The sequence below is a fragment of the Cololabis saira genome, chromosome 8 (assembly GCF_033807715.1).
Source record: "Cololabis saira isolate AMF1-May2022 chromosome 8, fColSai1.1, whole genome shotgun sequence".
NCBI lineage: Eukaryota > Metazoa > Chordata > Actinopteri > Beloniformes > Belonidae > Cololabis > Cololabis saira.
In genome coordinates, this window is record NC_084594.1 from 48,043,113 (window position 1) to 48,061,742 (window position 18,630).

General features: G+C 44.3%; 1 protein-coding gene across 2 annotated transcripts in view; it reads left to right on the plus strand.

The window, feature by feature from the left end:
* The window catches only part of slc41a1 (solute carrier family 41 member 1), a 49,963-nt gene extending 31,876 nt beyond the window's left edge, over nt 1-18,087 (plus strand). For both annotated transcript variants that reach the window (XM_061728179.1, XM_061728180.1), the window contains exons 8-12: nt 5,263-5,410; nt 5,526-5,605; nt 6,099-6,233; nt 7,959-8,107; nt 14,979-18,087. In XM_061728179.1, the coding sequence (XP_061584163.1) occupies nt 5,263-5,410; nt 5,526-5,605; nt 6,099-6,233; nt 7,959-8,107; nt 14,979-15,164 (698 nt within the window). In that variant the 3' untranslated portion in view covers nt 15,165-18,087. The remainder of the gene's footprint in view (nt 1-5,262; nt 5,411-5,525; nt 5,606-6,098; nt 6,234-7,958; nt 8,108-14,978) is intronic.
* Nucleotides 18,088-18,630: the final 543 nt, after the last annotated feature.

Here is an 18,630-nt window from a genome sequence, read left to right on the forward strand (position 1 = left end):
TTCTCACCAGCATGAACCAAACATGCACCTGCTCACCAGTATGAACCACACATGCACCTGCTCACCAGCATGAACCACACATGCACCTTCTCACCAGCATGAACCAAACATGCACCTGCTCACCAGTATGAACCACACATGCACCTGCTCACCAGCATGAACCACACATGCACCTGCTCACCAGCATGAACCACACATGCACCTGCTCACCAGGACTGCAGCTGTCTGGGCCTGACCAACACCTGACCACTAGACCCATTTATTTAGAGTTATAGAGTTATAACTCCACTTGGAGCAGTTGAAACACTCTCGCATAGTCATTTTGCATACTCATTAGGGTGGAAGGATGGAATTTCGGACGCAGCCTATGTGAGATTTTTTAGTGCGTCTGAAACATTAGTACGTACTCAATAGTATGTACTATCCATACTCATTCTGGAGAAATGTATTAGTGTGGATTGATGGACACTAGCTAAGCAGAAACTTCCTACAATGCAATGCAGCGGAGTTTGGTTGCTAAGTGATACATATAAGTCATAAGTATAATATTATTAGCCTATATAATATTAACATTATAATATTGGTATATAATAATATTATATAATGTCATCTTGTTTGGGCCAGAATAAACGGGAAAGAGCGGAGCGATGCTACTGCTGCTGTTACCATGGTAACAGCTGCTACAGCAGCTGTTGCAGAAGTTGTTACCATGGTAACAACTCCCCCTCCTAACGGCACGAAGTGCCGTGTGGCTCTGAGTAGTACGTCCCAATGAATCCATACTACTGATATTTACTCAAAAGTGTGCCGAACTTAAGTATACTTTTTGAGTATATACTGTTTAGTATGGCATTTGGGACGCACTGCATGAAAAATATTTCTGTGGATGGCTGAGCTGCAAATGACTAAAAAGTCCACGAGCTACAAGTGCATGATGACTGATGCCCCAAACGTGCCCCATGACCAAATGCGCACTGGGCTGGACCTGGAAGCAATAAAGCGGGAAATGTCCCTCCTGCTAGTGATGTTTCTCTGGGTAACAGAGGGCAGTAACAGTCATAGTTACACTCCCATCTTTCTGTCTTGATGTGGGTGTTTCCACTGAGATCCTCCTGCACACACACACCTAACGCACTTCAAATATGTATTCTTCTGTTGCTCTTTCATTTGGAGACAGCACCCTGCACGGGACTAAATGCGGGTCAATATTAACAAAATGAGCCTGCAGGGAAAAGTCAACAGTGCTGCGTGTCCGCGTGTAACCTAAATCTACCATGGCCTCAGCGTTAGGGCTCGGCCAAGTGAGGCTTTATAAATATATGGGCTTTATAAATGTATTAAATATATGAGCGCGGAGTTGGCGAGGAGCTGCGCGCGGCGAGGAGTACGAGCCGGGCGCTGTGAAGCCTGATTTATGGTTCCGCGTTAAATCGACGCGGAGCTTTCGCCGTAGGGTACGCCGTAGTTTGCGTAACCCACGGCGTATGGCCTGCGTTGGTGTAACGCGGAACCATAAATCAGCCTTAAACCACACCTGCAGCCCATCAGCTCATCAGGAGGTTAAAACAGCGGGGCTGCGAGTTGTTCATTGCTGGTTCGTTTTGTTAACTCTGAGCTTTGTTGGTTTGTTTGTTAGCTTGCTGGTGTTTTTTTTCTCTCTGGGATTTTTGAGTTATTTATGAAGAAGTTCTGAGTTCCCTCTGAGCAGTACTCGAGTTGAGGGGGGATGTGATGGCACCCCCCCCCCCCCCGAAATAAAAACGGTCCAAATAAAAACGGTCCAAATCATCCCCCCTGTAAAACTGCCATCCCTCCTTTACATCCCTTATTTAATTTTATCAATGAATGTGGTTTTACTGCTATTTCAACATTTAGAGTCATCACCAGAAAAATAACACCAGAGAAATAACTTGTTTGACCATTTTCACCTGTTTCAAGTAAATTTTCACTTGAAATAAGTAGGAAAATCTGCCAGTGGGACAAGATTTATCTTCTCATTACAAGCAAAAAAATCTTGTTCCACTGGCAGATTTTTCTACTTATTTCCAGTGAAAATCTACTTGAAACAGACTGATTTATTGCTTGTGTAGTTGAAAAATACATGAGAACAGGACCTTAAAAAAAATAATCGCATATTAAATCGCAATCGTAATATTGAGGAAAAAAATCGCAATTAGATTATTTTCAAAAATCGTTCAGCCCTACATTAGAATCATAAGTGCTGCCACCTCATTGTAAACGGCATCATTTTGTGAGGCCATGCAAACCTGTATTTACTGTATACTAGTGTGGACATTAATGTTTTTCTACAATATTTCCTCCTCATGACAGTAAAATAGGCCATTCTAAGCCAATTTACTGCAGCAATTCCTTTCCAAATCATTAGAAAATGTGGTTAACACCCAGTTGTGCATGAAAAAAAAAAAAAAACGTGATATACCGTAAAACCGATATAATTTTGAAAAATACCATGATATAAATTTTTGGTCATACCGCCCAGCACTACGTTCGCGTAGATCTGAGAGACGTTTTCACTCAAAACCACACCAGTAGCCATACTTAAGCCAATCGGTAATAGTGTAGGGGGTGGTCTTGGGTTTTGGCCAATCAGATTGATTCTAGCCTCGCGTCACCAGGCTCCAGGCCGTTAACCGAAATCACCAAAATAAATGTGTTCACCAACATAAAACGTATAAAATAGACATTAACTTTGTAATACAATAAAAGCAAACGGTCAACGTAATGGCTCTTGGACTTCCTGTAAATTATATTCCTTAAATGAAAGAGTTTCACCGTATTTTATTAGGTTGGTGCTTTTATTTCGACGGACTCTCTCTCGCCCTGGATCTGTTTACTACCATAACAGCGAGTCAACGGCCTCAGACCATTCAGCAGTCACTTCACATGCGGCTGTGTTTGTGTGTGTTTGGCAGCGTGGAGGCATATCTACAAAAATATGGAAAATCTACAAAAGTCATCAGAATATTCAATTTAATGAACTATTTATCAAAATGTTGTCCCAGGGAATCACACCCCTGGCCTATGTTGTTCAATTTACTCATTCTGTTTTCTATGGGCTGCATGTGGTGAGCTTGAACAGGACCATGGGTCAATTTACACCAGACTTACACTTTAAGAGGACAAAAAATGACAATTGTGTTGGGCATATATCTTGGCTTAGGGGCTCGCTTACCTCCCAGGGAAAAAAAGTTCAGGCTCAGGATTTTTTTTTACTATCACCCCTGTGTATGTAATTAAATGCTATGATTTTGATGAAAGTTGCTGCAGTTTGTTAAATAAGAGTTGACATGACACTTTTTGTAATAAACTATCAAAAAGAAGGGATTTTGGAGGCCATATCCCACTTTTTCAAGTCAGTTTAATTCAAAAATACTTTATTAATCTCTGAAGGGACATCTTCTCAGTAAATAAACTGTTATTCCAAAAGTGTATGAAATGTATCAGATCAGTGATTGGCTGTGAATTAGCTGCAAGCTCTATTGGGATGTTTATAAGTATTAACAGCCCTTTAACGTAGGAAAAAAGGGAACACCATGTATAGAATGTGTGAAATGTGCCACTCGCTGTGCGTAGTAAACAAAAGATGAAAGCCTCTCGCGCCGTCTATCGCTATGTTTTAGGGCCAGAAACCCCACGGGCTTTAGTGTTGGTTCTGGGATGGTTTTTTCACCCGGCTCCAGTGAGATTCCCACAGACGTACTCAGAGACCGGAGTAATCCTGTAACCCCAGGATATGACGCCGTCCAGCCTTAACACTCACAGTCTTGTAAACCCGTTGTTGGGTGCTATTATTTGATAGATTTGGGAAGTTTTCAGACACTCAAACACAGCTGGTGTCAGAGACATTTGGTGTTGTGTGGTTTTCTGCTGTAACGCTGCCCCCTGCAGCAGCAACACCTGATCTGAAACTCTGCAAGGAGCTGATTTAGTTTTCATCAGTCATTTACTGAAAATCTTGTCTTGACATGTTTACATTGTTTTTCTACGGAAGCGTTTTGTACGGAAGAGTATTAGGGCCAGGCAAGAGAAAAAAAAATTTGAGAGTGGAAGATTTTTTTTTTATTGTGCACTTCGAGAAAAAAGACAAAATGTCATGAATAAAGTCGAAATTTTGCCTTTTTTCTCAACATTTCGACTTTTTTCTTAAAATTGTACAATCTTGACTTTTCGACTTTTTTCTCAACATTTCGACTTTTTTCTCGACATTTCGACTTTTTTCTCGACATTTCGACTTTTTTCTCGAAGTGCGTAATGAAAAAAAAATCTTTCTCCTATAAAATATTATTTTTATTTTTCTCCTGCCTGGCCCTAACACTCTTCCGTAGTATTGCATTCACATGTGAAAAAAAATCTGCTCTGTTTTTCTGAATTAAGGAGTTAATTATCTTAGAATTCCGAGAAAAGTTTTAATGAAAAACTAAATCTGCTCTGTTATTCCGAATTAACCAGATACCTCCCAACTTGCAAGAAGCTGTCATCCACTTGAGAGCTGGATTTCATGAACATGAACATGAACATGTTCCTGTCCAGTTTAATCCAGTTTTATTTTGCTTTTGGTTTGAAACATTGGGAGATAATCTTGTCTTTAAGTTATATAGATGGTATTGTTATTAGTTTGTTATTAGTTAGTTTCCTTGCAGTTTTAGAGTCGAACCAAAAAGCACAAACAGACGCATTTATTCATTAAATACAACACTAATATTGCATTGTGTATATACAGTATATATATTTGTACAGCACTTTATATAATAATAGTTGACGGATCCACCAACATGTTCAAACGGAGTAGGAATGAAATAAACACTTATCCAGTCCTAGCCCTGAATCTACATACATTCTTACATATAACAAGAGTTTCAATAAGCTTACTTATAAAACACACATGGTATAACAATATACTTGAATAACTATATGATTTGAGTAGATATGCTATATATACTCGTTCATATATTTACCTCCAATTATATACACAAAGATTACTATAAAACTATATATCGACATATCTACATATAAATCAATATATATTAATAGAGATATAGATGCGTGAATACTGTACGTATAATATAACTCAATATATCTATTTACATACCTACTTATAACATATCTATATCCATAATATACATCTATATATCTACATATATTAATAAATGTTCATATCTACACGTTTATTCACATCTGTATTTTGAATAGAATGTTTCTTTGTATCTTTTTTGAAATGGTGATGTGTTCTGTTTCCTTCAGAACACAACGACTACGCCAACCCGCTGGTGTGTGCCGTGTTCGTGGCGCTGTGCCCCCTGTGGGTGCTGATCGCCCGGAAGATCCCGTCCACCAGGGAGGTCTTGTACTCCGGCTGGGAGCCCGTCATCATCGCCATGGCCATCAGCAGGTGAGGATTCCTCACCCACACCTGCACACGGCTGGCTGCCCGTTGGTCCTGGATATGAAGCCTGGATTATCATTGATAATCGAGTGTTTTCCTCTCGTCTCTCTCTGTCTCTCAGTGTCGGAGGTTTGATCCTGGACAAGACGGTCACCAACCCAAACTTTGCCGGCATGGCCGTCTTCACTCCAGTCATCAACGGTAAGGAGTCGTGAAACTTTCAGTCAAGATCTTCAGTGAATTCAGGAAAAATGGAGTGGACCAGGAACAGACGGTGTGGATAATTGTGTTTCTAATGTTAGAATATTGATTTAAAATATATTATTTTAACATTATTTAAGACATTTATCAACCTACTCTGTAGATGACTCTACTGTGTAGAGCTAAATGTAAAAAGACTGCCAAAGGAAGCGTGCTTAAAGCATCATCTTAACACAGGGGTCGGCAACCCAACATGTTTTAGATCCATATTGGACCAAAAACACAAAAAACTAATATGTCTGGAGCCGCCAAAAATGAAAAGTCTCGTATAAGCCTTAGAATGAAGACAACACATGCTGCATGTTTCTATATTAGTTATAACTGGGGAAAGATTTATTTTTCATTACGCACTTCGAGAAAAAAGTCGAAATGTCGAGAAAAAAGTCGAAATGTCGAGAAAAAAACTCAAAATCTCAAAATGTTTGTCCACCAGGTGTGGGGGGTAACCTGGTGGCGGTCCAGGCCAGCCGGATCTCCACCTACCTCCACATGAACGGTCTGCCCATCGGAGACCCCAACCTGCCCCCCAGGAAATGCCCCACACCCTGCACTTCCTTCTTCGGCTCCAGTGAGTTCCTGTAGCTGTGGAGAGTCCCGCTCTTTACACACACACACACACACGCACGCACACACACACACACACACACACACACACACACACACACACGCACGCGCACGCGCACGCGCACGCGCACGCACACGCACACGCACACGCACACGCACACGCACACGCACACACACACACACACTAATACCTCTCATTTAAGACGGGGAAGAGTAGTCCTCCCCTCCCAGCCCTCCCAGTCCTCCCAGTCCTCCCCTCCCAGTCCTCCCCTCCCAGTCCTCCCCTCCCAGTCCTCCCAGTCCTCCCAGTCCTCCCAGTCCTCCCAGTCCTCCCAGTCTTCCCAGTCCTCCCAGTCCTCCCAGTCCTCCCAGTCCTCCCAGTCCTCCCCTCCCAGTCCTCCCAGTCCTCCCAGTCCTCCCAGTCCTCCCAGTCCTCCCAGTCCTCCCAGTCCTCCCAGTCCTCCCAGTCCACATTAATTTTCTGAGAGAGAGGGAGCTCCAACCTCAGGGCTCAGTGTAATTTAAAGTTCTCCACAGAAGCACAAACACTGAAGAGTTTCTGCTTGTATATGTGTATATATATTATTATATATGATATATGTCGACCTGCGGATGAAACTGTGGAACAGCCTGAACATGGAGATAAAACTAAGTAGAAACACATCACCATTTAAAAAAAGATACAAAGAAACATTCTATTCAAAATACAGATGTGAATAAACGTGTAGATATGAACATTTATTAATATATGTAGATATATAGATGTATATTATGGATATAGATATGTTATAAGTAGGTATGTAAATAGATATATTGAGTTATATTATACGTACAGTATTCACGCATCTATATCTCTATTAATATATATTGATTTATATGTAGATATGTCGATATATAGTTTTATAGTAATCTTTGTGTATATAATTGGAGGTAAATATATGAACGAGTATATATAGCATATCTACTCAAATCATATAGTTATTCAAGTATATTGTTATACCATGTGTGTTTTATAAGTAAGCTTATTGAAACTCTTGTTATATGTAAGAATGTATGTAGATTCAGGGCTAGGACTGGATAAGTGTTTATTTCATTCCTACTCCGTTTGAACATGTTGGTGGATCCGTCAACTATTATTACGGTATATAAAGTGCTGTGCAAATATATATACTGTATATACACAATGCAATATTAGTGTTGTATTTAATGAATAAATGCGTCTGTTTGTGCTTTTTGGTTCGACTCTAAAACTGCAAGGAAACTAACTAATAACAAACTAATAACAATACCATCTATATAACTTAAAGACAAGATTATCTCCCAATGTTTCAAACCAAAAGCAAAATAAAACTGGATTAAACTGGACAGGAACATGTTCATGTTCATGTTCATGAAATCCAGCTCTCAAGTGGATGACAGCTTCTTGCAAGTTGGGAGGTATCTGGTTAATTCGGAATAACAGAGCAGATTTAGTTTTTCATTTAAACTTTTCTCGGAATTCTAAGATAATTAACTCCTTAATTCAGAAAAACAGAGCAGATTTTTTTTCACATGTGAATGCAATACTACGGAAGAGTGTTAGGGCCAGGCAGGAGAAAAATAAAAATAATATTTTATAGGAGAAAGATTTTTTTTTCATTATGCACTTCGAGAAAAAAGTCGAAATGTCGAGAAAAAAGTTGAAATGTCGAGAAAAAAGACATCTTTGTTTTTCTCCCTCCTCTTCCAGCGGTGAACTCTCGTTCGGCCCGTGTGCTCTTCCTCCTGGTTGCCCCCGGCCACCTGGTGTTTCTCTACACCATCAACTCTCTGAGGGGGGGCCACACCACTCTGACCCCCGTCTTCATCACCTTCTACCTGGCAGCTGCACTCCTGCAGGTACACGTGTGTCTCATCCTCCCCTGTTACGCTCTAGCCCAGGGGTCTGCAACCTTCTCTAGTCCAGGGGTCTGCAACCTCCTCTAGTCCAGGGGTCTGCAACCTCCTCTAGTCCAGGGGTCTGCAACCTCCTCTAGTCCAGGGGTCTGCAACCTTCTCTAGTCCAGGGGTCTGCAACCTTCTCTAGTCCAGGGGTCTGCAACCTTCTCTAGTCCAGGGGTCTGCAACCTTCTCTAGTCCAGGGGTCTGCAACCTTCTCTAGCCCAGGGGTCTGCAACCTTCTCTAGTCCAGGGGTCTGCAACCTCCTCTAGTCCAGGGGTCTGCAACCTTCTCTAGTCCAGGGGTCTGCAACCTTCTCTAGTCCAGGGGTCTGCAACCTTCTCTAGTCCAGGGGTCAGCAACCTTCTCTAGTCCAGGGGTCTGCAACCTTCTCTAGCCCAGGGGTCTGCAACCTTCTCTTGCCCAGGGGTCTGCAACCTTCTCTAGCCCAGGGGTCTGCAACCTTCTCTAGCCCAGGGGTCTGCAACCTTCTCTAGTCCAGGGGTCTGCAACCTTCTCTAGTCCAGGGGTCTGCAACCTTCTCTAGTCCAGGGGTCACCAACCTTCTCTAGACCAGGGGTCTACAACCTTCTCTAGACCAGGGGTCTACAACCTTCTCTAGTCCAGGGGTCTGCAACCTTCTCTTGCCCAGGGGTCTGCAACCTTCTCTAGCCCAGGGGTCTCCAACCTTCTCTTGCCCAGGGGTCTGCAACCTTCTCTAGTTCAATTCAATTTCAATTCAATTTTATTTATATAGCGTCTAATACAACAGAGTTGTCTCTAGACGCTTTACAGAGACCCATACCCAGAACATGACCCCCGAGCAGTTATTACATAAACAATGGCAGGTAAAAACTCCCCTAGTGGGAGAAAAACCTTAAGCCAAACAGTGGCAAGGAAAAACTCCCCTTTAGGAGGGAAGAAACCTTGAGCAGGACCAGGCTCATAAGGGGGGACCCTCCTGCCGAGGGCCAGACTGGTGGGTCAGGGACGGCAACAGCACAGCAGGCAGGTGGAAGCAGCAACGGGATGACCAGGGGTGGGGACCGCAGGCCAGCACGCAGCTCCCGAAGCTCCGGCCCAATCAGCAAGTCCCAGGTTGGGGTGCAGGGTCAGGGAAAGACTTGTGCTCCGTAATGCAAGCTACAAGCCACCCACGACCACCTGCAGGACAAAAGAGAGAAAAGGGAGGAGAAGGGGGGGCCAGCAACGGGATGACCAGGGGTGGGGACCGCAGGCCAGCACGCAGCTCCCGAAGCTCCGGCCCAATCAGCAAGTCCCAGGTTGGGGTGCAGGGTCGGGGAAAGACTTGTGCTCCGTAATGCAAGCTACAAGCCACCCACAACCACCTGCAGGACAAAAGAGAGAAAAGGGAGGAGAAGGGGGGGCCAGCAACGGGATGACCAGGGGTGGGGACCGCAGGCCAGCATGCAGCTCCCGAAGCTCCGGCCCAATCAGCAAGTCCCAGTTTGGGGTGCAGGGTCAGGGAAAGACTTGTGCTCCGTAATGCAAGCTACAAGCCACCCACGACCACCTGCAGGTTCCGGTGTCCGGCAAAGGATGCTGCAACATGGACAAAAGAGAGAAAAGGGAGGAGAAGGGGGGGCCAGCACAAGAAACTACAGGAGCGACTCTGACACACTAAAGTTTACACTACCTAGAGATTTACCAACACCAGCTAGAGGTTTACTAAACACTAACTATAGGCTTTACTAAACAGAAATGTTTTAAGTTTAGTTTTAAAGGTGGAGGTGGTGTCAGCCTCCTTAACCCAGATTGGAAGTTGGTTCCATAGTAGTGGTGCCTGATAGCAGAACGCCCGCCCTCCAAATCTACATTTAGATACTCTAGGAACTACGAGTAAACCTGCACTCTGAGAACGGAGAGCTCTGACAGGAACATAAGGCACTATCAGGTCTTGCAAATAATGCGGAGCTAAGCCGTTTTGGGCTTTATACTAGTCTAGGGGTCTGCAACCTTCTCTGGTCCAGGGGTCTGCAACCTTCTCTAGTCCAGGGGTCTGCAACCTTCTCTAGTCCAGGGGTCTGCAACCTTCTCTAGTCCAGGGGTCTGCAACCTTCTCTAGTCCAGGGGTCTGCAACCTTCTCTAGTCCAGGGGTCTGCAACCTTCTCTAGTCCAGGGGTCTGCAACCTTCTCTAGTCCAGGGGTCTGCAACCTTCTCTAGTCCAGGGGTCTGCAACCTTCTCTAGTCCAGGGGTCTGCAACCTTCTCTAGCCCAGGGGTCTGCAACCTTCTCTAGTCCAGGGGTCTGCAACCTCCTCTAGTCCAGGGGTCTGCAACCTTCTCTAGTCCAGGGGTCTGCAACCTTCTCTAGTCCAGGGGTCTGCAACCTTCTCTAGTCCAGGGGTCAGCAACCTTCTCTAGTCCAGGGGTCTGCAACCTTCTCTAGCCCAGGGGTCTGCAACCTTCTCTTGCCCAGGGGTCTGCAACCTTCTCTAGCCCAGGGGTCTGCAACCTTCTCTAGCCCAGGGGTCTGCAACCTTCTCTAGTCCAGGGGTCTGCAACCTTCTCTAGTCCAGGGGTCACCAACCTTCTCTAGACCAGGGGTCTACAACCTTCTCTAGACCAGGGGTCTACAACCTTCTCTAGTCCAGGGGTCTGCAACCTTCTCTTGCCCAGGGGTCTGCAACCTTCTCTAGCCCAGGGGTCTCCAACCTTCTCTTGCCCAGGGGTCTGCAACCTTCTCTAGTTCAATTCAATTTCAATTCAATTTTATTTATATAGCGTCTAATACAACAGAGTTGTCTCTAGACGCTTTACAGAGACCCATACCCAGAACATGACCCCCGAGCAGTTATTACATAAACAATGGCAGGTAAAAACTCCCCTAGTGGGAGAAAAACCTTAAGCCAAACAGTGGCAAGGAAAAACTCCCCTTTAGGAGGGAAGAAACCTTGAGCAGGACCAGGCTCATAAGGGGGGACCCTCCTGCCGAGGGCCAGACTGGTGGGTCAGGGACGGCAACAGCACAGCAGGCAGGTGGAAGCAGCAACGGGATGACCAGGGGTGGGGACCGCAGGCCAGCACGCAGCTCCCGAAGCTCCGGCCCAATCAGCAAGTCCCAGGTTGGGGTGCAGGGTCAGGGAAAGACTTGTGCTCCGTAATGCAAGCTACAAGCCACCCACGACCACCTGCAGGACAAAAGAGAGAAAAGGGAGGAGAAGGGGGGGCCAGCAACGGGATGACCAGGGGTGGGGACCGCAGGCCAGCACGCAGCTCCCGAAGCTCCGGCCCAATCAGCAAGTCCCAGGTTGGGGTGCAGGGTCGGGGAAAGACTTGTGCTCCGTAATGCAAGCTACAAGCCACCCACAACCACCTGCAGGACAAAAGAGAGAAAAGGGAGGAGAAGGGGGGGCCAGCAACGGGATGACCAGGGGTGGGGACCGCAGGCCAGCATGCAGCTCCCGAAGCTCCGGCCCAATCAGCAAGTCCCAGTTTGGGGTGCAGGGTCAGGGAAAGACTTGTGCTCCGTAATGCAAGCTACAAGCCACCCACGACCACCTGCAGGTTCCGGTGTCCGGCAAAGGATGCTGCAACATGGACAAAAGAGAGAAAAGGGAGGAGAAGGGGGGGCCAGCACAAGAAACTACAGGAGCGACTCTGACACACTAAAGTTTACACTACCTAGAGATTTACCAACACCAGCTAGAGGTTTACTAAACACACTAACTATAGGCTTTACTAAACAGAAATGTTTTAAGTTTAGTTTTAAAGGTGGAGGTGGTGTCAGCCTCCTTAACCCAGATTGGAAGTTGGTTCCATAGTAGTGGTGCCTGATAGCAGAACGCCCGCCCCTCCAAATCTACATTTAGATACTCTAGGAACTACGAGTAAACCTGCACTCTGAGAACGGAAAGCTCTGACAGGAACATAAGGCACTATCAGGTCTTGCAAATAATGCGGAGCTAAGCCGTTTTGGGCTTTATACTAGTCTAGGGGTCTGCAACCTTCTCTGGTCCAGGGGTCTGCAACCTTCTCTAGTCCAGGGGTCTGCAACCTTCTCTAGTCCAGGGGTCTGCAACCTTCTCTAGTCCAGGGGTCTGCAACCTTCTCTAGTCCAGGGGTCTGCAACCTTCTCTAGTCCAGGGGTCTGCAACCTTCTCTAGTCCAGGGGTCTGCAACCTTCTCTAGTCCAGGGGTCTGCAACCTTCTCTAGTCCAGGGGTCTGCAACCTTCTCTAGTCCAGGGGTCTGCAACCTTCTCTAGCCCAGGGGTCTGCAACCTTCTCTAGCCCAGGGGTCTGCAACTTTCTCTAGACCAGGGACCCTGGAGGAGAGAAAAACAGAGCAGGACCCGCTTGGAATTCAGATTTTTTTCCCCTTTTTTTTAATCTGTCAAGTTTTAAACCTGGCTTATAATAACTTTTGAATGTGTTTTATTCTGCTTATATCACCTTTTTTTTTATATCCCCGATTTTTTCCCCATTATCACCCAGTGCTCCTACCTAAGCTACAGTCCTGGGGCCTCATTTATAAAGGAGTGCGTAGAATTCATACTAAAAGTGCACGTACACCCAAAAGCCGAAAATGGCGGGCGCAAAAAAAACTCCGGATTTATAAAACCGTGTGCACGCACACTTGCACGCAATGTTCGCTTTATAAATCACAGTCCAGCTGGAAGGTTGGACTGTGAGTGAGGAATGAGGATCCGCCTCATATCCCGCCCTCTACACGCCCACTTCATACCTTAAAAGGGCAATGCAAAGTAGTATTTGCATATGAATGAGCCTGCTGAGCATGCGCAGCGGTTTGGGCGACAGGATGAATGAGACGTATCGAGCCACTAAATTTCACAGAGACTGAGATCGAGATGCTGTGGATGAGGTGGAGGCCAGGAAAACCACATTATTTGGTGGTCACAGTAAAAGTATAAATAGTATATAAATAGTATAAAATAAAGCGAGTTAAAATAAAACGCTGTGAGGCGCAAGGGCGCAATTTCCACTGGGAACAGGGGGGACATGTCCCCCCCACTATTCAAACTCATGCTTTTGTCTCCCCCCCCCCCTTTTCTACAGTTTAAGAACTAACGGTAGGCTCAGCCTGTAATTGCAAATCATCAAGACACTCTGTGCGAAGATGGGACGGCAGCCCCGCTCCCCCTCCTCCCCGCAGTGCTGCTCAAGGCTGATTTATGGTTCCGCGTTAAATCGACGCAGAGCCTACGGCGTAGGGTACGCGGCCACGCACGCCGTACAGGGCGCGTCGCCGCGTAACCTACGGCGTAGGCTCTGCGTCGATTTAACGTGGAACCATAATTTAGGCATAATTAGGCTTAACTAGTGTGTGCGTGTGTGACAGACGTGCATGGGACGATTGTGAAATACGGAATAAACTGTTTTTATATAAATTTTAATTCCCAATTACGTAACAATTCCGTATTTCAAGGGACGGGTGGCGAGCCCACTCACTGCGGCTGCAACTCCAGCAGCAGCTGAGAGTCCTGACTGACGCTGAGCTTCAAACACAGAGGGACACGATCAGCGCTATTATATTATAAGTCTGATATGTGATGACATTATTAAGAGTATGACATGAATCTGGCTTCATTTCACCACCTCACAGCCTGCGTCGCCAGTCCCCCATATCTTAAGTAAGCTACGGGAGGGTCAGGGTTGGCGTAGGGATACGCAGATTTTTCGGTTAGTTTTTTCTTTTTAAATCCAAACCTTTGCGTAGAAGGTGGCGTCCGCATCTTTCAAGCCCTGTTTTGTGCGCAAGCGAGCTTTATAAATGAGGCCCCTGGGCATTGCTCCCTCTACCAACCCCGGGAGTTCCTGCACTGAGCTCAGGTCTCTTCCTTAACCTGAGGAGTGTTTTTGTGAGAGTAGCTCACAGTAGCTGTGGGTGCTGAAGTCATGGGGGAACTAACATGCTCTCAACACCCACAGCGTCCCCGGCGGGATTCAAACCCAGGACCTTCTTGCTGTGAGACGTCTGCACTACCAGCTGCACCACCGTGCCCCCTTATATCACCTTATTAACCAGTTCCTGACTGGGTTATTAGCTACATGTGTTTATGGTTGATGAAACTTTGTCCTCGTCAGACGTGGAAGGAGTAACGTTAGGCCGAGCTGGAACGTTACAATCTCCAGCTTTAGGCTTCGTTATTGTCACTAATTTATCCATCAGGTCTAACTAGCGTTAAATTCAACCATGTCGCTTATACAAAGGTTTTTCTATTCTGTGGATTTTTCTTCCACCGCTCGGGGGGCTCTAACCAGAATTAGAATCAAAACTAAGACAAAATAAATGCAAAGAAGAATACGCTACTTCTTCTTTAGCAGATAGAAGTAGGTAGAAGCAGATTTCAAACAGATAGATAAATAAATACTGGTTATTTTCTCTTGGTTCCGTCCCGTTTTAATCAGCAAAGTTGCTGCTGTGTTAAAAGACACTGTTAGGAAAGATCTATTTAGGTACAAACATGTACATCATTTACAGTTCAAGATCCTTCTGTACATGTAGTAAATATCTAATCTAACAACATGAATATCTGCGGCTAAATATCTTCTTTTTTTTAAATAGAGCGGATGCGGCTTATAGTCCAGAAAATACGGTATATAAATATAAATACATATATATATATAGCCTATATATTATTTTTTATTTTTTTTTAACTCTCACAAATTATTTTGGTTAAAATTGCCTTTATTTCTTGTTAAGTTGTTGGACCCCCTGCAGGACTACCGCGGCCCCCCTAGGGGTCACGGACCCCTGGTTGAAGACCCCTGTTGTAGCTGAAAGAGAATCTGTTGTTTCCATCATCATCATGTGTTGCTGAGCTTTGGCGTCTCTGTGGTCCTGCAGGTGGTGATCCTGCTCTACCTGGCCGACTGGCTGGTCCACTGGATGTGGGGCCGGGGCATGGACCCCGACAACTTCTCCATCCCGTACCTGACCGCTCTGGGGGACCTGCTGGGCACCGGCTTCCTCGCCCTCTGCTTCCACATGCGCTGGTTCACCGGGGACACAGACTCCAGTCTGGGCGGCTGAAGACTCGCAGACATTCACAAAAAAATAGGACAAAAGACAAAAACACATACTGTAAGGTTGCATGGATGGACGGTGTTGTACTCCAGCGGGAGGAAGGCCCGAGCACCAGCTGGACATGTTTCAGCGCTGCTGATCTCCTGCAGGGCTTTGGGGGAGATCTTTCATGTGGAATGGAATCACCTGGATATAATCAGAATGTTGTCGGCCTGTTAACGCAGCAGCAGAAAGCCTGACTGCATCTGTCCATCAGGACAGAAGGATTTCTCTGACCATGCAACAAACTCCAGCCCTGCAGACTTCACCTCCCGTCTTTCTGTCCGACTTCAACGCTGAGTCTTCCCACTCTCCTTCTTATTATTGAAAATGATTTTTATTTTTGGTAAATCATGCATTTGATATGAATCAATCTGTCCTATATCCATGGCAAGTCCTCATTATTTTCAATGGGGACATTAGCCCTTCTGTTTTTAAACACCAACGTCAAAAGGGAAAAAAATACCCAAACAAGCCTAGAATGTTTAATCACCAAGTGCTATACCATATACAGAATGAGTTTCATATGAAGTCTAATATCATTCATGTTTTAATAGAATTTAATTTGTTTCTTTGTTTGTCTTGTTTGTAGTAGGAAACAAGGTTTAGGTTTTACTCCAAGGAACTGGACCTGGAATTGTTTTGGCACCTCTTTTATGGTTTCATTTGACGAGGAACATCAAGTTCAAGGGTGTAATTCCTACACTTGTTTTCTCACGTTTATGGGATTGAGAATAAGAAATATTAGACTCAAAGTCAGTTCACAAAAAAAAGCAGTTTTTAACGGCCTCCTTACCTTCTGTTGATGAGGACGGTGTACGCATTCAGACCCTCCAAGTTCTCACACAACTCCAGTCGTTGATTCAATCCAGCACAGTCTGTGGTTACGACTGAGAGAAGATGGAAGCAAACACACACGACCTTTGCTAAAGAGCATGTGTTTGATTGTCAGTTAGAGTGATGTCACTGCACCCGGCAGATCTCAGTACATTCAAGTCCACACCAACAAATAAAGCACTTCCATCGAGCCAAATCAGCACACACTGATTGAATTCACTTGTTTATGGAAGAGAGGGAAATCTTAAAAAACTCCTTAGGTAATGGCAAAGTGTGTGTCAGTGCTAACTTTTGAGGGGATGTAAAAGCCAACCCTTTTGCTTTTCATTTTTCCTTTTTGAGCCATTTTAACACCTGGTATTAACTGATTTTTAGGTGGATTCCGTCTTGTTTTTTTTCCCTTCATAATGATATCAGTGTCAGTTATTATTGTTAATAGTGATCTCTCTAATCATGAAGGAACCTGAATTGTATATTAATGGATGATAATGTTCACTTAAGGGGTAAAATGTTCCTATCTTTTGAACACCAGCATATTTCACCTCTCACCCCCCACACGTACTCCATCCTCCATCAGCTCGGCTCTCTGTCTTCACCTTACAGGTGAGGAGGAGGATGGAAAGGGATGTGGTGAGATGTTTTTGTACACTATACCAAGTACAAATATTGGCCCGGGGAAAAAAAACTGCATCTGCCACTTGTGTTTGTCAGACGGGGCCAGCAGGATGCATGTGCAGGGCACACAGTGTGAATATGCAAAATGTGATTATTGAAACTGTTAGAAAATCTTTTGTTCCGGTCTTAAAGAGTATAAAATGTCACCTGTATTACAAATTTAATGTTTTTATATTGCTTTCTAATCTTTTTTTTTGTTTGTTCACTTTTCAAGATTATTTTACTTTAAGCAAACTGCTGTAAACATGAAGCAATTGTCCTCTTTGTCAAATGCAACATAGTACTGTAGAACTTGGCAGCCTCTGTCCACGAGATTCCACATGACGCGTCCACTTGGGATCCAAACGAATCCTTCCTGGCGAGTCTTCAGCTCGTTGTAAAGTTTGCATTTTCCCATCTGTTCCTGTTCAGTCTGTACCTTTTACATTTTTGCCAACCAGGTGCCAGCGTTTCTGCCTCGAGATCAATGGAAAGTTGTGAATACTTCTATAAAGTGGCAAGTAATGCTATGTCTATTTATTTTAGAAGCACACAAAGCAAATTGTACATACTATATTTATTCTATATATGAGGTTGTTTATTGTGTCATTTTGGCTCAGTCTGTTTGTCACCATCGTGTTGTACGTTTTATTTTTTTTATTTTCTTTGCAAAGGGGCAGGTGAGCTTTTTTTTTTTTGCACTCGCAGTGAGTGTGTTTTTTTTTTTTGAATGCACACAACCTCATACCAGTCTTTACACTTAAATGCTGATATTCCTTTTGTAAAACGGGGTAAACATATGTCTGAGACATAAGATGGCCTTAACCTTTCAGAGCCAAGCTCGACTAAGAGTAACCAATCGGGATTTAGATTTGCCACACAGTAGTTTCTATTAGCTTTGGTTATTAAAAGATACAGTTTGATGATTACTATGTGTAATGTAATAATGACTATAGGATGTGGCAGCGGAGAGCATCAGTTTTTGTTGATATGATGCCCTTTCAGCAGATTGATTTTGTCTGGAATCGAAAAGCAGAAGTCATCTGCATCTCAAAGACCAGACCAGCCGTGAAGGAAAAAACAAAACTCTGAACCTTGTCCTGACCTTTTCAACTTGTCACCCAACTACTGTATTGTTAACCTAAGCGCTTTGAGCCCTCAAACCCCTGAACTTGCAGGGAATCATGCTGACCCTCGTAACAAGATCCACACGTTCACTCTGGGTGTCCACCTGAAAGAAAGCCGATGTACACGTATGCATACGTATGAGGTGTTGCTGGGTCTGAAATCTGCGCATTTGTCTTGAAAAAGCTGTCCCTGTGCGAGGCAGGAGGAAGGCTTTCTTTCTGCAGAACTTTGTAATTTGCTGGAAATAAATGACTATATTATTTCATACAAATCGCCTGTCTTGGTGTCCGTTTGTCTTTTGTTAGATTCATTGTACCTGTGCAGGTCACTTGCTGCAAAGCTTCTTGACTTCTAAATTAAATGTTACAAGAGGTTACATGTTTAAACTTTATAATAGTTTGATTTCCACGTTTCAGAACAGAAACAGAGCAGCTTGCTTGGTCCTGGGTTGTGATTTCAGAACAAATGTTTTTAAAATGCATAGAAATCTCAGCTGGTTAATGGTAAGAGACGGATTACTTTATTCTGTATTAATATTTGTAAGAAATGTATCCATATCAAAAACACAGCAAGTTCTATACAAAAAATTATGTTACAGTTCAGAAAATCATAGCTACAGAACAAGACGCACTCTCAGAGGGAACTTTTACTGCCAAAAATAAAGACAAACTATGGTAAAAGAACGGTGACGTACAGAGCTACGTCTGCATGGAACCCACTTCCCAAACTCTTTAAGCTATTAACATAAAATAATTCAAATTGTCAGTAAAGAAACATCTCCTGAATATATATATATATATACAGTATATATATA